Genomic DNA, 21,828 nt, shown 5'->3' on the forward strand with positions numbered 1-21,828 from the left:
TTGACTACACCTCCCAGTCTGCCCCGCGCCGGCACCTCCGGACAGAACTACCACTCCCGGCACGTTCCGCGGCGCGCCGCGGGGATTGGCCGTCCCGGGCATGCAGGGGACTACATTACCCGGCGTGCCGCGCAGCAGCCCCCTGGCGGCCGGTGCAGGTGAGGTGAGGGCTCCGGCTGCGGAGCATCCCCGAGCGCGGCGGCGGCTGCAGGTGAGCGCGGGGCGCTGAGGGCAGCGCGGGGGGACCGGCTGGGCCGGGGAGAACCGGCAGCGTCGCGCCGGGCGTCCCCGTGCTGGGGGAGCGTTGAGGTGCCGCAGTGCGGGACGCGGTCCCTGTGCCCTGGCTGAGGTGCGGGCAGCGGGCGCGGTGTCCCCGCCGGCGGTGTCTGAGGGCAACAGGTCCCGCGCGGGGCGTGGGGTGGCCGTGCCCGCAGGGTCCCGGCGGGGCTCTGAGGGCACGGGGGATGCCCGCGGTCCCGGCGGGGCTCTGAGGGCACGGGGGATGCCCGCAGGGTCCCGGCGGGGCTCTGAGGGCACGGGGGATGCCCGCAGGGTCCCGGCGGGGCTCTGAGGGCACGGGGGATGCCCGCGGTCCCGGCGGGGCTCTGAGGGCACGGGGGATGCCCGCGGTCCCGGCGGGGCAGCACGGCCCAGGGCACCGCAGCCTGGCAAGGGCTGTGCCCCGCCGGAGCCCCGGGACAGCTCGGTCTCCTCTGGCGCAGGGCAGCGGTGTTGTTTCGGGACATGTGCGCTGAAAATACCCACAGTGTTCCATCACAAAATGCTCGTGTCAAATCACGGACAACCCCAAGCTCTGGGGGGCTTGTTCCGTTTGGTGATAAGGTGAGAAATGTTGCTTTTCCTTTTTGGTAAGCAAGGTGCAGTGAGCATTAAAAAAGTCTATGTTCCTTGCTTGTGTTTCTTTTTTTTCTTCACCTCTTTTACTTTCTTGTTCTTGTGGACTACAGCCAGTTTTCATCTTCAAAAGTGACAATTGGTGTGCCTTAAAAATATCTTTCTTCTTATTTGATATTTTTCTATTTTAAGTAACCCATAGGTTTTAAAATCTATGAGAAATAGTTTTCTTGGTTTCAATAGGATGCATGGAATTGTTGTATTTCAGTAATTGAAAATTATTTAAAAAATTAAGTAAATGATGCATTGGTATGAAATCATCCTGATACCCTGAAACACGACTTTTTAGAGGTCCTAAACTAATAAATTTTCTTTTCCATTTTGATCCTTTTTTCTCTATCTTGCTTAAATCTTTCTGTAGGTAGGTTCAAATAAAAATTTAAATGGATAATTTTATCACTTCAAATACTTCATCAGACGAAGTTCAACAACTTTCCTGTAAATCCCACTGCCCTCTGCTGGCTGCACCAGCAGGGCCCACCTGCCCACTGCTATTCCCTCTTTTGCTTTTTTTTTTTCGTCCTTGGGGTTTTTTTAATAATGGAGTTTTTTGTTTGTTTGGGATTTTTGTTTATTTGTTTGGGAGTATTCCTCCCACCTTTTCTTTATTTTTTTTTTTTTTTAATTTTTTTGAGGTCAAATCCCATGAAAAAGCACGTGGTTAAAATCTACTCCAGCAGCATCTTGACAAGGTAGGGGAGGTTGCTGGCAGGATGATCTCCCTAAGGAACCCTCAACTTAAGATTTCAATCTTTTTGATCCAAAATAACCTTGCTGGGATGATGTCGAAGTCACACAGCAAAGCCTAATTTCTAAAGGCCTAAAGGGAAAAAAACATATATGTTGGATTGGGAATTTCAGCACTGAGAGTTTATATGTATAGTTTAAATATTGCTTTGACTTTATTTGCCCTTTCCCTGCATTTTGGAGAAAATGCTGGGTTACTAGTTGTAAATAAAATATTTAAGCAAGAATTTTGTAAATATGATTCTATAAAATATACTTATTTATGGATATTAATGTGTAATTAGATGTTATTTTTTTCCCTTCGATATTTAATAGTTTTCTCCTCTTCCCATTCTGTTCTACACATGAACAAATTCTGGTGCTTGAGTATTTGAATAATCTCATCTGCCTGAACAGATTTTTCGTGTAGGTGAAATCAGATGGAGGATTAAGGATTTGAGAGGTAATATGAGAGTTCAACACCTTTGATAAACAAGATGCTGAAATGAAACTTTCAGCTGGTTCTTTTTTCCAAGCCTGTGAACCTCCATCACTGCAGGGTGATGCATCCAACCCTCTTCCTTCTCCCTGACTGCTGTCCCTAAGCCACTCTTTTACCCTGGAGCTCTTCAGTCCGGTGCAAGAGCTCAGGTTATTTTTAACCTTGCCCAGTCCCACAAAATGAAACATTTTGAATTCGGGCAGCAGCGGGCACAGATGATCCCGAGTTTTTGTGCTGCTCCAAGGAGCTCGGTGCCTGTTTCAGCAGAGGGCAGCACACGGTGACACTGAATAATTGCAATTCACTTGACCTTTGCAGTGACTCAGTGACTCCCACGCTTCAGTCTTCTCCAGACAGGATAAATCTTGGAAATAATGAGGGGTTTGTCAGAAATCCTGGTTTTGCATATGTCTTGGTTGCAGGGTTCCCAGGTTTTGAATAGACTCTAGCAGTGCTATTAAAAAAATAAAAATCAGTTTTTACAGTCCCCAACTTTTATTTTGTCAAACTGCCAGTTCCAGAGTGTTTTCTGAAGTTATTCAGCTGGTCAAGAAGTGACTGAAGGTGGAAGTCAACCAGAATTAGATCAAATGCATTCTTTTTCACTCATTCTTACCTGTGGACACTTTTTTATCCTTATCAGAACTGTCATGATGTAGGGGTGAATGACAGAGGACATAAATTAATGGGTACTTTAATGGAAAAAGGAAAAACGTTTAATTTCTATAAGCAGAAGAAAGTGGGGCTTCTTTGAGGTGCTCACACTGCTGATCTCACTTGTTGTGTACAAAGAGGTTTCCAGTGGCTGCAAAAGGGAAGGTGCTGGGACCTGCTGGGCTTCATTTCCACCCTTTGGCATTCTCATCTATACATTAAATTTCATCCTTTCCTACTTCTCCTTGACCTTGTGAATGTGATGTTTTGTATTTTTTTTCTTCTTTAAAAAACTAAGTTTGGAAGTGTACTGGAGAAGTGAAGTGCTTTGTGAAATACATCTTATTTCAGTGAAGGAAAGCTGCTTCAGCTTCTACACTTTCCTTGGCTTTTGAGTTTAGCAAATTTATTTGGTTGAGAGTGCAGCAGGGCTTTTTTTTTCTTCTGAAGTTTTTTTTGTTTCCTAAAGCTTTCAGTATTGGAAAATACTGTGTCACTACCATGGCAAACAGCTAAAGTACTAAGAAAAAGGTTAGGTTATAGGTAGGTGGCAGGTGTATTGGAGTTAAAACTCAAAAGGAATCCTGACTCACTGATTTTCCAATTTTTTTTTGGGTTTTTTTTGCTTTAGTTCAGTATAAAATAGGCTGCAGAGAGAGATCTTGGGCTAAAATCTCTTTTTAGGATCAGCAGACTCGTTCCTTGTGACTGTGCTTTGTAGCTCAGAGAGAAGGAACAGGATGTGGCTTTTCAAGATGAGTGTTTGATCCTGTCTGCTCTCTCCAGTGTTTTAGATCTCAAAGTCTGCATCCCTTTTGAAAGTAGGTGGTTTCTTTGTGTTTGTTCCACTTCAGCAAGGTACTTCTTCTCTTCACAGTTTACCCAATATTACACATATTTTTGTTTTCATCTATAAAATTTAAAACACACTTGTGTGGTCTAAAAAAAAGTTTCAGGCATCATCATCTTCCAGGGCTTTCAGCTGTTGCTATAGAAGCCTAAATTCTCTTTGAGAGACCTTTCCAATAGAAAGAAGTTGATACTGCAGGAAAGTTGTCATGGAAATATGCAGCAAAAAGAGAAAGGAAATCTCAGTTTGATGACTGTAACACAGGCTTAGGCAGCCTGGTGAAGTGGCTCCCTAACTGGAGATCTGCTTCTGCAGATTCTCTTGGCTGTGTTGTAGTGGATTGGAAAGCTGTGGACTCAGACCTAAAGAAATAAATTATTTAATGTTTGTATAACCAAACAAACCTCTTCAACTCAGAAAGCTTTATCCAGATTTGAGTTTCCAGGTGATGGCAGACCAGGAGATTCCCAGCAGCCTGGCTCTAATGGGGGATGGAGCTGTGGCACAGCTATTTCTTATATTTCTGGCAATGACCACTCTGAAAGGATTTATTGAAGTACCATGATTGAAATGAGTCTTTCAGAATAATTTTTTAAGTTGACAAACTAAAAATAGTTTATTCTGCAAGCTTCAGTGCCATTCCAGATTTGAACAGGAGCCCTTTGTGTCCAGCTAAACAATGGGATAAGCAGATCCCTCCCTATAAATTTCTTATACCATCACCAAGCCTGGAAGGCTCCCTGGTTTCAAGCTTTTTGTGCCTCTCTTACTAAAGCCTCCTGATATCTAGTGAATGTGATTATGAGTGAGCTGCCTTTAAATATCTATTACCAGAGTCACCATGGTAACTGCTGTAAGAATTTCTTGCTGGTAAAAGGTTTCCAGCTCCCCAAGATACAGCAGGGCAAAATGCTTAGGTTGTTGTTTTCACGGTTTGAGTGAGATCAAAGAGGACAAAATAACATATTCCTGATTTTTGATAGCAGTGGATGGTAGTGGAACTGAAAGAAATAAGATTTATTCTGGAGCCTATCCCCAGATCAGGGAATAGAGGACAGTTCCACAGGCAGGGACAGCCCAGGCTTTCCTTGGGCAGCAGGCTCCTGCAGGAATCGAAGATGTCACTCCCTCTGGCTGAGCCAACACTTGGCCTTTCAATACTGTCAGCAAGTGAACTAATTAACCCTAACAAAGGAGGCAAAATTGTGATGGTTCACCTGCCCCAGGAGCAGAAAGAGTTGCTGAGTGATTAATTGTGGAGTAGAAAGAATTGATCTGGCTTGTGTTTTCTCTCTTAATTTCATGGTGTTCTCAAACTGCTCCGTTTTCCTCTCTGCCTTCAGTGCTGTGTACCAGGGCAGTGGTGTTAGTTGGGCAATATTCAGAGTGACTTCCCTGCTGTCCTCATTTCCAAATCTTCCTCTTCCCTTCTTTCACATCTGCTTTCTCTCCCGAGTTCCTGTTGTGTGGCCAATCAATCGTTTGTTCTGTAATGGCAGTTGTTTCTATAGGCTTCCACATGACAGAGTCACTAATGTCCCTCATGCAAACTGTCACCTCAGGGGGTTGTTTTGCTTTCATTTATTTATTTACTTATGGTAAACAGGTCACAAACTCCATAGGGCACTTCTTCCTTTTAGTGCAATCTGTTCTCTTGCTTCATTGCGCTCCTACTATAGATCTGCTGGAGATTTTAAATTATCACTTGCTTTTATAGGAACATGGAAAACTGAGCGCTTATTCTTGCTGCTTTCCCACGTCATTGCCTGTGCCTCCTGCTTCTGGGCATTTAGGCCTTTTGGTAAGGGAGGCCCTGCTCTGGCAATGAGCTGTTTGGTGCGGCTGTGCTGCACCAGAAAATGAGACCTTGAGGAGAGGAGCAGTTTGCATCCACTTTGTGTGTGGGGGACAAGTGGCACAGCAGAGCCAGCACGAGTGGCACTGAGCACGTTTGATGGGAAGATTGTGCCTGCAGGGTGAGCTCATGCTGGTGAGGTGTTGATATCTGTCCTTACCTGCCCCACAGGCAACGTGAGCCACGTGCCAAGAGCTTTTTTGCTGAGCTTAAGGATGCTTCGAATTCATTTGAGTTATAAGGTCTCTTGAGTGCCAGATTTGCACCAAGGGTTTAAAATCTGAAGCGATTATGTTCGCCAACCAAGAGATCCAAGGAAATAATTTCATAAGAAGTCTTGAAAGCAGAATCTGGGTCTCAGAATGGAATTTGCCTGCATTATACCACTACTTGTTTCTTAATGGTTCTTCTGTAGCATTGTGGTTAATGCTGGGAAGGTCTCAGTGTTTAGGCACTTCAAATTTCAGCGTCTTGATTCAATTTCTCAAGTCTGCTAAGCTGATTTAAAAGTTTAAGCAGTAGTAAACATGTTTATTCCTACAAGCTGTCTAGAGGAAAGGAATTGTTGAACTTAAATTTAGACTATCCCTTTTTTTCTGAATTTGATTACATCATCAAAGCCAAATTTCTGGGTGCCTCTGTATAACAGTGTTCATGTCTACCAAAGCTGCTGATTTATATGGGAGTTAAAATTGATGAGCACTGTAGACCCTTGCTAATTTGTGATATTTATTCAGTCATTTAGGTGCTTTCATTTCCTGACTTGTAAAATAGATGAGTTATTAAGCTACTGCAATGATCCACTGATTCTGATCGAGTGTCTGTAAAAGATGCAGAGAGGAAACGCGAGGTGGGCGCTCCAAGGCATTGCTGTGTGGGGAACCAAATCTTGCCAAGAGCCTTTTTGCTGCAGTCCTGATCTGCATTGGAGGGCTCGTTCCTCTCCTGCGACCCGAGCTCCCTCCGTGGATTTGTCCTGGTTCGGTTCCCGCTGGGCTCCCCGTGGGTCGGGGCGGATCCCACAGCTCCGCTCCCGTTCCTGCTGTCGGCACTTCCAGCGTGAATCCCTCGGAGACCAAGCCGCTACCTCTGGTCTTTCATTTGCATCCCCCTAAAACGCCCCGAGAAGTTCAAAGCAGTGGGACATTGCTCCGGAATCCCATCGGGGTTTTTAATTCCGAGGCAGCCTCCAGCACACATCTCCAGAGCTTCATTTTGCTGAGCAGCTCTGCGTTGTCAATGATTTAATGGAATGTTTTTCTGTTCCGGGCTCCTTGGAGTTTCCAACCTGTTGGAATTCCTCTCCCGTTAGGTGATAAAATGCCAGCTTTTCCAGCAGGAGATCCCTCTGGGACAATATGTAGAGGGAGCAAGTAGGTTTATGCAGGATTTTGCCTGGGTAGGTAGTAAAAACTTGCTGTGCTACTTGAATATGGTAATTTTCTATGAATTGTTAATGAGTGCCACATTATAGCCTATATAGCAGAAAACTAACAGTGAGGAATAATAAAATAGAAAGTTACTCCCTTTCCCTTAAGCCTTTCTTGCTTTTAATCATTGAAAAAAAAAACAGTAAAAAAGAACAGTTTAAGTCTTACCATCCTCTTTCAGGGAAGAGCACCCAGTATTGCCTATTTTTGCATGTTTAGATTTATCCACATTTTGAATAACAGGGTGGCTGCAGGAAAGCTGTCCTTGGTTGTTGATGATGCCTAAGGAAGTAGAGATGTTTGAAAATTGCAAAGAATAATAAACTTTGCATAAATGTGTGGAAAAGTGATCAGTGATTTTTATTTTAAGTATATGAAATATGATGAGTGTTTCTATGCTACATAGATTTCCCTTCTCATTTTGCCTTTTTCTGTGGGTTGGCTTTTTTTTTTTTTTGGAGGGGGGTAGATAAATGTGTGTTAACTCTTGAGTGTTCTACTCGGAAATTACAGAAATACTGAAAAATGCTGGCAGATCTTACAGTGATTTTGAAACAGGCAGTTTCCTAGTTCTATTTTTGACTGACTCAGTGGCTGTTCCCTTGGAAATTCTCAAGTTGTTGTCTGGTCCTCTGAAATTTTGGCAATAGGCACCAGAGGAAGCTGTTTTTCTTGTCTCCTATAGCACTCCATGTTCCATCAAACATTATCTGCCTTTTGTTCACCCCAATTTAATTATTCTAGTCTCTTCCAGCAACAAGCATTTTCTCCACTTGCAGGTCAAAGCTGGTAGCCACGGGCTGAGCCCCTTAGGTGAGTAGTCTCTTAAGAATAGGAAGGGAAAAATAAATCCCAGTTCTCCAAGGCAGCTCACACAGCTTGCTTGTGCTGGTGGAGCCTTTTTGGCAGCAGTTGCAGGAGTTCCATCCACCCATTTGATCAGCAGCATCTTGTTGACTGAGCAGCAGTTGTTTTTGTCAAAATGGAAAGTGGTGCCCCATGATTCACTCTGCAAACGTCCACCAGCAGCGTGAACTTCCTGACATCTGCACTGCAACTGAGAAAATAAAGCAGTTTGGATCAGTTATGTCCAAAAGGGAAAAAGCACAGAGTAAATTCTGTCCCAAAGCCATGGCCTGACTCCACTAATATCCCCTGTCTGATGCAGGCTTGCCTTTGTAATTGCTTCTGGTTTTCCAACTCCAGACAGCAATGTCCTGAGCCTTACAGTTGAATTAGAGACTTGCTTTAAAAAGACATTGTTATTGACATAATAGCCTTGTTTATGGAATTTCTCTCCTCTGTAATTAAGATTGTTTCATGCACAAAAGCAGCTAAATATGGCATAAATATCTGTAAATGCAAAGATATTTTAAACCTTGTTCCTTGTGTGAGCCTTTTTTCCACACTATGCATTTGCTTCTCAAATGAGCTGTGCCACCCAAAATTCTGCCCATTGCCCATTTCGTTAAGTTCTCATCCATACTTGTTCTTGTGGAATTGTACCATTAATGCAGTTTGCAGCATAAAGCCTTTAAATTCCTCAAATGCAGTATTTTAAAGGTGTATTAATGGTGAGGTTTGGTCTTATTCTCTCATACCTTGTAGGGAAGTTGTGGGAGCAAGTGCATTGAGCAGAATGCAGGCAATATGTTCACTGTTTTTTTGTCTGTCAACCAATTTTACCAGCTGGGTGAGAACCTGGCATATACTTGAAAAAAGTTTATATTGCTACTTGAAATTGTTTTCTCACCCTGGCTGTGTGAAAGTAATTATGGTTAAGGCCTTGGCTTTCTTTCAGCCTGGCCAACTCATTTGAGCTGTTTGTTTCTGGGCTGTTTTTTTCATTAAACAGAAAGGCAATGTATCAATTGGGACAGTTTTATGCTGAATAACACTTTGGTCAAAGTAAAGAGATCAGGTAATTATAGCCATAAGGGCTACCAGAAAACCTAAATAAACAAATATTCTGTCTGGTCTCCTTGGGTTTAGGGAAATTCTTCACCACTATTTCAGGCTGTCTCCCCAAGCTGAAGTATGTAAATGTTGTGACTGTCTCCTTACAGCCAAGCATTTCATTTTTAGGTTTTGGTCAAGTTATATTTATCAAATGTATCCCAAAGATATTTGAGAGTGCAATACAGGAGCTCATCTTGCCTTTCCCCTCCCTCATCTCAGTTCTTTATTTCTCTTGGCTGGAGGATAGGAAAACCTATCAAGCTGCCAACACTGCTATCCCTCTGAGCCCAAACAAACTCACCAGCAGTGGCAGAGGGGCTGCTCTCCAAAAAGGGTTGGGTTTCTTCAGCCAAAGTCTTCTCAGCAAGGTGTCTGCACCTGATGTCCCTCTCATTTATGAGCTCAGGGTCCAGGTTCCTTCAGCTGTTTGCCCTGAGCTGGTATTTTTGAGCTGCATGTGTTCAGTTGTGAAGGTGGTCCATGATCAGAGCAGAGCAGTGAGCTGCTGTCCCTCCCCTGGGTACCCTCATTGCCTGTGCCTGCATCATGTGTGGGGTTACTTCCTCAGGGAGGAGGAACACTGCATTCAGATCAAGTATCTGAGCAACTTCCTCCTTATCTGAGCTGTGAATGATCCCAAGAACTCTGAATGTTGTGTAAAAATACAGAACAGGTAAGTTCTACCAGTGGTCACACAGCCTGACCTTGGATATTGAAGAAAATGTCAAAATGGGCTGAATAGAAGGATTGGTACATTGTGCATCTTGGCAAAGTTGGAATAGCACCTGACTGAATTCTGACTGAATTTGGGGACTTAAAACTAATAGTATCTGAGACCTGCTAAACACAGTGCTTTACTTTATCCTGTGCCAAATAATGGCATGCTCTTTTGTCTTGTTCTGGCATTTTAAGATAAAATTTCATTACTCTTAAGAATATCAGAAAGTTGGATCTCAAATCCATAATCTTCAGAGTTGATTTGGCTTGGACTCGATCTGATTTGTAGGTTTGGTTGCTCTGTGATAACAGTAGTGCTGCCAACACTGAGCTACAACATAAATTAACTCTTGGCATAGCATCAGCTTCCTTCAGGCCCCTTTGGCACCTCGAGTAAGGAGGGTGCAATAAGGTTGAACTATTCAGATTCTTCAGCATCTACTAGAAACATCTGCTGTAGTATCAACATTACTTAAATACCTGGTTCACACTGTTCAGAGGGAGAATTCCTGGTCTGTAGGAATTCTTTGGTCAGAGACACCAGAGGGTGATTTGATCCTCTCTAGACAGAATTGGACAAAAAGCTCTGTTTAAAACATGTTAGTTTTATGTTTGAAATTTGGATTTGATGCCTTTTTCATCTCTTCTGTCTCCTTCAATTTGATACTATCTCTGCTTGCTTTAACTCTGTTAAGACCTCTGGCCTTGTTCTTCCTGTTTTCAATCATGAAATTCTTTTCAAAAATCTTAGGGAAGAGGAACATTCTCAAGCATTTGTTTGCTCTTGTCCTTTATTTGCTCTTTTCTAAATAAAGAACAGATTGACCCTTCTCGGGCAGCTCGATTCACTCAGAACTGATTCTGGTTCATTTTGTAAAAGCTTCTGTCTTAGCGCACCTTCCTTCCCTACACCCACACTTCCACTTTGTTGAAGCAGTGATGGAGGCAAGGGAAGTGTCATAAGGTGTCCTGGCTGTGATTGCTGGCACTCTGGGGGATGTATTATTGTGGAATAGAAAAGATTCTGAAAGCTGCTTCTGTGTTTTCCTCTGAAAATGCCTTTTTCTATGCCACCTCCTTGCCCTTTCTCTGTGGTATGTGCTGCATGTTTTTGCTTAATTGGATCATCCAGACCAGTTTGTGGTTTATACTCTGCCCAGCGTCCAGTCCTGCAGTTGGGGATGATGGGACCCTGAAAGAAACTCTTCGTCTGCTTTAAGGATTGAAGCATCTCACTGTTTTGGACCTAGGCTACAAATTGCTTTCTTGCATAAATCCTCCTTGCTTTGATGAAAATATAATATTTGTCATTCCCCTGAGTAAGCGAGTGCCTGTGTGTGTGCTGAATGCCGAGGCGCCGGTGGAGCCAGCTTGCTTCCGTGTGTGAATCATTTCTCAAGCAGCTCTGTGTCTCTCTGCAATGTGGTTTTCCTCTCAGGGAAGCACTCAAGCCCTGAATTTTCAGTCTGGCTTGCACATGCTGTCAGAAGCTAGTGGGAGACACTTTTCTTTTTAATGCAGAAAAGAGGACAAGCTTTTACTGTAAGTATTTTATTATCTTTTATTTCTTTTATGATGGGAGCTGTATTATCTCTAGAAGAATTCTTGGGCCAATAGTGTATGTGTAGAGTGAATGAACCTGCTTTGCTCAACAACACTTTTTTCATAGTATCCCAATGTACAACTAAATGAATTAACCAAAAATAGGGTAAAGACGGCTGTGTTAGCTGCAAATGGGCTGAGGATGGTCTAAAAGCCATTGCAACTGCAGAAAGAAATTCCCTCATGAGAGCTGGCTACTGTCTTTTCCTCTTGCTCAGCTACATTGATTTAGTGACAGAAGGGGTGAAGCTGTTTCTGTTCCTGCTTTTTCCTCTGGCAATTTACGGTTGTTCCCCGACAGTGAAATGAAGCAGGAGCACAAGCAGGGTTTCCTGTGCTGCTGCATGTGCACACAGTCCAGTCAAGGAAGGGCAGAAGGGAATGGACTGCTGAGCCAGGAGCTTTGGCAGCTCATGTTTGTGGGAGCAGGGAGAGCACTGGGGGCACTCCAGCAGGTATCTCTTACAGCCAGAGCTGGTCAGGTTCTCAGCAGGACCCTTTCATTGCAGCACCTCTATTTTTAAAATTGTACTGGGGATGAAGATTGGTCATAAAAACAATTGTAATAACAACAGCATTTATAGAGCAGGTAATATGGCAAAGTTGGAGAGATGTTAATTAAATCCTGTGTCTGTAGCAGTAAAGGATTAGTGGTAGAACTGGTTTGAAAACGGGGGTTCTCTACCTTTTTCTTTTCTGTACAGTTCTAGAAATCCCCTACTGATCCTTTCTGGTTTGCATATTTCTTTCTAAATTAAGGTGTTCTTTGCCCCTGTAACCTTGGCAGGAGAGAGGATACCTGATTTGCTCAAACAGTGTTTTTTCTGCACAATTTCTGTAACTACCACAGAAATTCCTCCTGCTAACATGCACATGACAATGTGCTACCCCTTCCCTTTCTTGTGCAGTTCTAAACCAATTTAATTTCATTGTGTAGCCCACCAAGGTGGGTCATTCATTCCATCGGTGGCCCCCAGTCACAGCTGCAAACTGTTGCTTAGGTCTGTTCTGTTCCTGTTCGTTATGAATATTTTTAAAATGCAGAAGTCCTCTGGTTTCTCCTGCAGCTTTGGAGTTACCTCCTCATCTTTGCAAAGAGCCCTTTCTGTCAGAAGTTCATGCTGCCGCTCATAAACACTCAGAAGTTGCCAGTTTATGAACTTCAAGTGAGTTATTTTGCTCTTTAATGGGAGATAAATATCTCCTTAAGGGATAGCTTCCAGATCTCAATTATTTCTCTGCACTGTGATGGATGGAAAACGGGAGTCAGGGAAACATCCCAGCATGTGGCAATTTGTGAGGCTGCTCGCTTGCATGCTGCGTGACAGATGTTGATTTACCTAATTTTTGCTTTTTTTTTCCTGTGGGGTTCCTTTCCAAGGCAAACGAATGAGTCCATCTTTGTAAATACCCTATATAGCAAGCAATTATTATCCCATTTTTACAAATGGAAAAACTAAGGCATGGAAGATTGCCTGGCTGAGGGGGTATGATGATTCTGTGCTGAAGCTGAGGATGGAATCAGGTGGAATTCCATGGAATGCATTGCCTCTGGTATCATCCTTCCATGCTCTGAGGGGACAGGGAAGCTGCCAGTCTCTGTACCAGTCAGGATTACCATGTAGCCACATGCTGTGCATCTCTGCTATTCCAAAAAAACATCATCATTCCTTTTCTTTCTTGTAGTTGTGTCTACCCTCTATGCTACAGAAAAATGTAATGACAGGTAATTATCAGGCAAACCACTTGTAATTATTCTTAATTTCTTCAGCAATTATATAGCTCTTGCTTTATCTGCAATGAAGCCTTCTTCTCTTCCTTCTTGTGGGTTGGCAAAACATGAAGTGGCTGAATGTGTCACTTTGTGCTGTGTTCACTGGGACAGTAGTTCAAAGAACATGGATTCATGAGCAATAGCTGCCTTGAAATGGCTCTAAAACATTTTTGTTCTCAACCTGAATGGACTGAACATGAATGAAACCCATCTATTCGGGACAGAGTCATATTGGGGAAGCCCAGAGTGACCTAATTATTCACGATTATAATGTGGTTGTAACTTCAAAAAGGGAGTTTGGAGTCAATGCATCATTTTTAGCCTTCCTGAATATTCTTGTGCATCCTTCAGTAACCTGATGTTTGTGATTCAGAATTGCCACATCATGTAGAAAATTACAGCTGGGTTGGGATTTTTGTTTCTTTATCCTCTCATTTATAAGATCAGGGGTCATCAGGAGGTAGCAGCATTTCTCTTCTGAGATGTGTAATAGTGGCTGGTTAGATAATCAGTGTGAGGGAGGAGGAGATGGAGAATCCATGTGCAAACAGTGTAATTCAAATACAGGACAAGCATGTTCCCAGGCATCTCCCAGTACAGCTTTGGCTTGGTTTTCCAGCATCAGTCACTGTGCTGGATGACAGCAGAGATATCTGTATTTTCCTGTCTCATAAATGGCCAGCAGCATGGAACAAGGACAAGGGAAATGCAGCTGAACCAATTCCTTATCCATGTGCACACATGAGGATTTTATTGTGATTTCTGCATTTTTCTCATGTGATCTAACAATGAGTGAAAGACTGACAAATCCAAAACTCCAGGGAGAGCTTCTGTGGAGGAGGGTGGGCAGAAGGTTTTGTAGTGCTGTCCATGTCTGAAAAAGTCATCAATGACTCTAATGGTTGCTGTGGGAAGAGGATTTTATTTTGAATGATGTTGAGACACAGAGTTCTGCAGTTGCTGGCCTGGCCTCTGGCAGCCTTTTGGGGATGGTTTTGGAGGCTGAGTTGATGGCTGGAAAGGTGCCACATGTGGCTGCCTGGACCTGTCCTTGCCTGGGCCATCTCTGATGTACTTTGGACATCCTTGGAACCCTTCAGTACATTTGTGTGCTTCTTAATAAATACCAGTTGTAGGGAATTATTGAAAACATGCTAAGGAAATAAGCAAGAAAACCTTAACACAAAAATGTGAGCTGGTCATTGACCACTGTAACCACAGATAAACTTTGTCTTTGGGAGGTTCAAGGGAGTTTCCATTATCTATTTGCAGCTGACACCACAGGGAGAAGGAACTGGCTCTGCAATAGTTGCTTATAGAGGAAAGGTAGAGCTGTGTCCCCTGGTAAGAAAATTCTCATCTGATGCCACATTGAAAGTGCTCTTTTGATGTTGAAGAGTTCTACGGAAGAATCATTAAAACAAAAATGCAAAGCAAGCTACAGCCAAAAAGAGTGACTAGATATGTGACCTTGGGAATGTCTGTGTCCTCATTCCTGTGTAGTTCTGTGTCTAAAATTTAACAGCATTTAAACTACTTGCAAGATCACTTGGATTCTACAGCTACCTAGCTGTTTTATTACAGTATAATTTTCTTCACTATTAAAAGTTGAAAATAATAATAATAGCAGTAAAACAATCCTTCTGGATGAAATCAGCAGAATCTGCCCTGCTGTCTGGACATGAAAATTCCCAAGTGATGTCTTGTCTCCTGATCCTCTACCAGCAAACCACGAAAATTCAGCTGCAAATGAAATTGGAAAGAGAGTCAGTCTGCTGAGGTAGACCAGAGGAAACTGTGAAGTGTTGGGGCTCAGGTTTATAATTGATTCTTTTTGGACAGCAAAAGCAAGAGGAGCCTTAGAGAGGAGGTTTTGGGAGACAGGTGGTTTTTTGTCTGGGTTGTGTTTAGGTGGAAACAGGTAGTTTGGCTTGGGGTGTTTTTTGCTGGTGGCCTTTTTCATCCAATTCTAATTAAAGCTAAGCTTTGTACCAGCAAGAATCCAGCAAGTGTCTGCTGGGAGGAGTGATGGAGAAAGGTTGCACCGAGAGCCTCAAATACACCAAGAGCAAGATAATAGGAATTAAAGCAAAGAGAGAATGGATAGATACAGAAATTCTACTGAGATAAAAGGAGCAGATGCCTGAGGAAAGCTGCTAAAGGTGACCAAAAAATAGCACATTGTTTTTATTTTTTAGCCTGATCTTATTTCTAAATAGAGTTTTCTTCATGCCATCTATCTCCACATTGCCAATTACTGTATTTGGACTATCAGCTTCTCTGGTTTGATTCCTAATATCAGTTAAGAAATCAAGATGAGTCATATGGAGGCATCTGTCAAGCCTAAAAACTGTTGTTTAAAGTTAATTGATGTGAAAGGCAGAAAAAAAAAATCTATTTTAGCCCAGCTGTCTATCCTGCCATACAGCTTCCTACGTGCCACTAGAAAATACTTTACAGTTTACTGAACTTGTTAGATATTTCTATGTTCCATTTGATAGTTTGTCTGAAAATAGCAGAAGTTGATTAGAAGGAAAATAGTAGAAGCCTGATGCAGATTTTAAAAAAAGGAAAGAAAATCGTGCTTTGAATTCATGAATGTGTGTAACAAAGCTTCTGGAACAGTCTGACCTTTGGATGTAATGAAAAGTAACTGAATTACAGGAAAATGGCACTGGGGACTGTGAGATTTGACCCACAAAAGTCACACTTGTGTCCTTTGAGAGCCTTAGCTGCAGAGTTGGGATTTTAGCCTCATCCTTCAGGACTGCTGGGCATTCCCAGGTCCTGGTGAAGCTGCCATCTGGCACATTTCTCTCCAGATTCAGTAATGAGTTTTCATAATTCTTTATCTCATTCCTTTTCCCAAAGCATCTTGTGCATGGCTCTGCTTTAATTTGAGTGTCCTGCTGAGTCCTGACACACAGACACGGGCACCAAAACCTAAATTGTATAACAATTATATATGTGGGGTACAGATGATTTCCATCCCCCAAGAAGGATTTTCCTGTGTAATGTTATTTCTGCAGCTATACTAATAAGTTTTATTTATTTAATAATGCAACTTTTAGGTTTCTTGACTATTAAATAATATTGCTCATAATCACTCAAATCAACCTATCTGTTCTTTTTAGTTCTTCAGAATGAAATAGCCTTTAATAGTCAGCAGAATGTATGTACCAGAAGTTTATCCACAGAACTGGTGAAATCCTCTTTTGATCCACAGTGAAGTCTAAAGATCCTGGAGCCCTGGTGTTGTTTCTGCTGATGCTGACTGCCTGTGAGTTAGGATAAATTCTTAATCCAGTTTTTCTAGCCATAAAATGGGAATCATTCTAGGTTTGTTCTAAAGACTTTTATTAATAAATGCATGTGGACAGACTAATAAAGAAATGTCTGGGTTCTCAGCCTTTAATAAAACAGTAACATTTCAAGTAAAATGGACTGCAGAACTTCTGCCAGCTGCCAAAATAGTCCTCATCAACATATTCCAAATATCCTTTAAAAATACCAGTAAGGAAGGATGAACTGTATAGCATGGCCTGAATTTTAAAGGCTGATGCCTGCAGGGAATTCTGAGGATTACTGAGTGAAGCTGCTCTGTCAGGACCAGCTTTACATTTTTGGTAAACCTGATTATCATTTGCAGTACCTGTTTCAGAGGAGGAGTGTATGCAGACACCACTTTTGGGTGCAAAAGATTTAAAAAAACCACCCCAAATCCCTGCAGTCTGGAAGTGCCTGGGAATAGAACCAATTTTGCTCAAGTTACATCTTGCTGAGTCCTCATTTATTTCAGCATGGGGTTGCTTCCTTATTTTCAGAGTCCAGCTCCAAGCAGGGCATGCTACAGGGATTTAGTCTGCCCAGCTGAGTGCCCTGCCCTGGCTGATGCCAAAGGAGGACTTTGAGTCTCAGGATGGCAGTAATGCTGTTTGCTTCCTAAGGAAAATTCCCTGTGAAATGTGCAAAAATGAAAAATAAAACCACACAGCTCCAGGCATTGCTTGAAGCAAATCATTTTCCCATGAGAAGCAGCTCTCATCTGAAATTTATTGACACAGAATGGGTGTAAAACAATTGATTTTTGTCCCTGTGTTTGCAGAAACAACTTGGTTGTGTCTCTTGTGGAAAGCTGCTTCTCTTTCAAGTCTCCCTCGGGGGTAGCCTAGAGATCAAATCAATCTCCCTGGGGTCCTTGTGGAAGGAAAGGCTGATATTTAGTGAAAATACAGCAGAGTTACTTCTAAGACACAAGTAGATAAGAGCTGGATTTGATGTTTTTAATAAATGTGCTGTTTCTACACCAGGATAAGAGAAACCTCCTTGCCAGTGTTGGGTGTCCTGATTGCTGCCTGGCTGCAGACATTTGGGATAGCTGAGTTCATATTTTGGTTCACTGCTACCATGAGCTCCTTCCATGAGCAATTTCATGATGCTGAACTCCAGAGTTTTCCATTGTCCCCACTGCTCTCACCTTCCATGGAGCTTTTTTGTTTTGTTTCATTGTAATGCAATAAATTGCATTTGGAGGAGGGGGAAAGCTGATGGTGACTCTGAGAATGGATTTTCTGCTCTCATCAAAGAACAGCAGGACTTTTTTTTTTTTTTTTCCACTTTTTTTATGTACTTTAATTTTGCACTACTGAAGCAGTACTTCTAATAACTCAAATATGTGTCACCTACTTAGGAATGAAAGCAGCTTAGGATGTGTGCAACCTGGCTTGGTGCTTTGAAGTACATATAAGGCTTGTGGAAAATCTTGGAATCCCACTTCAGAGGTGGAAATCTTTATCTACAAGGCAAATTCAGGTTAGCCAAACACCTGAGAAGTCTTCTCCATCTTTAATAAATGCCAGTTCTCCTCTAAATACATGGAAAACTAATAATAAACACTAAAAAAATCCAGGTTTTTCTTCTCAATTTTAGCTTCATCTTCTTGGTGCACTAAAATGTTATTGAATCCACATGGCAAATAATTCAGCTCTCTTTACATGAAGAAGCCAGTTTGCTTTAGGCTACTGGCTGGGTTTCTTGAGTTGTGGTTTGGTTTTTTTTTTTTTTTCTTTAAGTACCTCTTCCTTTTACTCCTAACATCATGGTCTAATGAGCATATCACTCCACTGCAACTTGAAAATGTCATGGATGACTCAAAATTAAATTCCTTTGGATATCAAGAAAGCATCTGTACAGCTTAAGGCAGGAAAATATGAGGTACTGTTATGAAGAAAACCATAGGGTCTAATAAAGCAGTGTATGTGCAACCACTGGATCTGCAAAAAACAAAAATCTGCATAATTTGGAGATCTAATCAGCAAGAGAGTTTGCATGTGTAGTTGCCTGTTCGCCCATATAAATACAGTGAACATTAAAAGCCCATTAAAAGGATTAAGAGCCTGTTAAAAGATAGGTTTTTAAATATTGTAAAGCACCAAAGCTTGCTAAGGTGGATCATGAGCTGTGGAAGTGCTAAATAATATCTATTGTAATATAGTTTACATATCTGTCAGGGCTTTAAAACAGTGATGAGCATAATCATCACCAAAGGCTCTTAATGAGAGCAGTGGATGGCTCCTCACTGGATGTGGTAAGAATTTTAATAGAGTAATGCCTATACTTAGCAACAACTACTAACTTTTTAATTCCTTTATTTAGGAGCTGATAGGGAACCGCTGTGGAGAGAGCAGACAGCCCCCCCCTGCAAGAGGCACCAAGGACAAATAGAGGGAATGTCACTTGCTGGCTTTGTTCTCTGGGGAACAGCAGCTGAGCACTTGACATTGCCTTCACCTCCGTGCAGCAGCACTCCCTGAACAGACCGTGGTGGCACCTGCAAGGTGCTGCCACTGTCAAAAATCCTCCTTGGCCCCAGACAGAGCTGTGTCCTGGGAGTTCAGTGCATGCTCAGATTTATGAATGTGAAATCAGGTATAAAGCAAATGATGAGATGTAAAATGTGACCGGAGCCCCTCCTGACTCAGACAGGAATAAATTGTTTCAGTGTCTCTGTCAAAGTGTTGCTGTCCAAGCTCACTCTCCCTCTGAGCACATTGCCAGGCACTGGGCACTCTGGGGGTGAGTGAATTGCCTAAACTTTGAAGATGAAGAAAAACAAATGGCAAATTCTTAGTTTAGCTTGTAGTTACACATGTAAAAAAATTCAAAGAGATTTATTAATGAGAGTCCAGCATTCTTAAAAACCTGTGCCTGTAGATATTCTGTTTACCTGTTCAACAGACAAGTTACCCTCTGCCTACACAAGGCTGAGCCACAGCTACATCCTGTGTCTATTTTGGAAAATGAAGAAAAATGTTGCTCATATGAAGTGGGGGAGGACAGGAGATATCAGGCCACCTCCCCTCCCTCATTCCCAGCCCAGCAGGATGGTGAGACTTGGAAAAAATATCCAAATAATTCTTTTATTCTGCTCATGGTGTGGATTGGGCAATGGCTGGTGAAAATGTATAGGTTTAGATCTCCAGGAGTGGAGGGAGCTGTTTAACTGGCAGCTGTCAGCCTACTGAGGAAACAGGCTAGTTGTTCTGCTGGCAGCTGAAATGTCTTCAGCTACATCCAAAAAAAGGAAATCATGTCTGTTTGCTGATTCCTGGCAGGATTTCTCTCTTGCACAAGCTTATCTCTGAGGAATAGTGGATGTGGATCTTTGTTTGCAAGGAAGTTGATTTTTTTTTTTTACTATGTTTTGTGAGTCTTGGTATTGTGGAACATCTTTTTATCACTGTGGCAACATCAACTCCTCTAGAAGACTCTGATAAGTTAAAGATATATTTTCTACCCATCTGAGGAAACTTGTTTCTCATGTGACTTTCTAAAAGTGAATGTTATTTCAGTTGAAAATGCTGGATGTAATGGTAAAAAAAGTTATTTTCCTTTTATCCCAGGGTTGTTTTAAATTGCTGTGGGCTTCAAAATTCTCAGTTACTCTTTCATTGTGCTTCAGTACTCACAGGTGTTCTGCTGTGCCTGAGTGAGGTTTTGGGACTTAAGCAGTTCCCAAAAAAGTTAATGTTCCTTCTGTGGTTGGTATGAAAAGTAAAAGTGGCTGTGGCCTGCTCTGAAAGTTTCTCTAGGCTCAGTGCTTATGTTTGTGAGAGAGTTTAATATGGCCTTTTCAGCCCTTTAAACTCATGTCAGATATCTCTCTTGCCTTTTGGGTCAAAAAAGATAAGATATATTTTTGTATGAGTGCATAAATACATGTAAACTTTTTTTTTTTTTAGAGTCTGTAGACTGAATTACTTGGGAAGAAAATGAAGAGTAGTGCCAGGCCTTGGAGTACAATAGCAAAGCAAGGGAGCCATGGGGTTGACAGAGGAAAACCTCTTTCCACCACCTCCACAGGAATGAAGACATCCAAATCCTCCACTTCCCTTGCCTTTGAATCCCGGCTCAGCAAGGTACTAATCCTTGGAAACTGTTCAAGTATTCCAGTCTTGTTCCAGGTTAAAGCTTTGCTTTAGTCCTCAAACTACTACACCCACTGTGTTAAGTGTAGGGAGATTTAAGTTTTGTTGTGTATTAGATTAATACACATTTCTCAAAGTATTTTGCATGTACTGTATCTGTACACTCTCTGGGTGAGGGAATTGCCTAAACTTTGAAGATGGGGGAAAACAAATGGCAAATTCTTAGTTCAGCTGATAGTTACACATGTAAAGAAATTCAAAGAGATTTATTAATGAATTTCCAGCATTCTTAAAACCTGTGCTTCTTCCTTCAAGGCAAAATATCTTAACAGAAGACATTGCAATATAACAAATGCATTTTATGAATCTTATTTTTTAATACAGATACATTTTTAAAATAACAGAAACTTCTGTCCAAGTAATGTTTTTAAGAAAATTGAATAATACACCTGAAATGTTGCTGCATCTGCACTCTTGCAGCCAGCAAAGAGAAATCACCTTGTCATCCAAATCCAGATCAAGGTTGTAACTTTCCAGTAATAAAGTTTAATTAACAGTAGATAGCAGGGTACAGTATTTAGATCTCGATTAAAACTTCATTCATTGTCACAAATTTTCAAGGAAAGGATTAATTTATTGACCTTGCTGTGCACTTACCAATAGGGTATTTCAGTGCTCCAGGCAAGTTGTACTGTGTGGTTGAGGCAGCATCTCTGAAGGAATGCTACTGAGTACACTAATCAGGAAATCTAGTACGATTGATTTGTTAAATTTAGTGTTAATTGCGGAGAGATTTCTTCCTAATGACAGCTAATGCCTTCAAATTGTCATCCAGCTGCAAATTCAAAATTACCAAATTGGCTTCCTTGAAGAAAGGGAGTAGAAAAGGCAATGTAGTTGTTGGTATAGGAAAGAACACATTGAAGAAATTACTTCAGAGAGACTGCAGAACTCTCTGAAGGTCAGAAAGTCAGGTTGCTCCATTCTCCTCCTAAGACTGAGCTGACAAAACCTCTGCCAGAAGGCAAAATGTTCCTTGTTTGGTATCCTGGAGCACCGTCAACAGTTCAGCTATTGAAACTTATGGGCTCACAGGGTCCAGGAAACCACAGCCTCTGAGTCAGAGGAGGAGATGAAAGGGAGAAGGAATTAGAGTTGAAAGATTTCATTTTGCTTAAATGTCTCACATTCAGGAACCATTAAATAGGGGCAGTGCTTGTTGTGTGCTCTCTTTTCTCTTAACCCAGCAGTGGTGTTCAGTCTGTGCTTCAGGGACCCCCGGTGGCACTGGACAACTTCAAAGGAGGTGGATTTTCATTTGAGAAAACACTTTAGGTACCCACAGATTCAAAAGTATAGGAAAACTACTGCTCTAGGGAGACTTTCCAAAGCTTTGGTCTTAAAATACTTAAAGTAT

At 42.0% G+C, this 21,828-nt stretch overlaps 1 protein-coding gene across 6 annotated transcripts in view; it reads left to right on the forward strand.

The window, feature by feature from the left end:
- Positions 1 to 128: 128 nt before the first annotated feature.
- Positions 129 to 21,828, forward strand: part of SPECC1 (sperm antigen with calponin homology and coiled-coil domains 1) — an 86,954-nt gene continuing 65,254 nt past the window's right edge. For 2 of the 6 annotated variants that reach the window (XM_077787532.1, XM_077787533.1), the window contains exons 1-4: positions 10,800 to 11,150; positions 12,278 to 12,376; positions 16,119 to 16,264; positions 20,226 to 20,402. In XM_077787532.1, the coding sequence (XP_077643658.1) occupies positions 20,256 to 20,402 (147 nt within the window). In that variant the 5' untranslated portion in view covers positions 10,800 to 11,150; positions 12,278 to 12,376; positions 16,119 to 16,264; positions 20,226 to 20,255. Of the gene's footprint in view, positions 212 to 10,799; positions 11,151 to 12,277; positions 12,377 to 16,118; positions 16,265 to 20,225; positions 20,403 to 21,828 lie in introns of those variants that run through there. The other 4 variants (XM_021524942.2, XM_021524943.3, XM_021524945.2 and 1 more) reach the window with 4 other exon arrangements.

Source organism: Lonchura striata, chromosome 20, assembly GCF_046129695.1.
Source record: "Lonchura striata isolate bLonStr1 chromosome 20, bLonStr1.mat, whole genome shotgun sequence".
Lineage (NCBI taxonomy): Eukaryota > Metazoa > Chordata > Aves > Passeriformes > Estrildidae > Lonchura > Lonchura striata.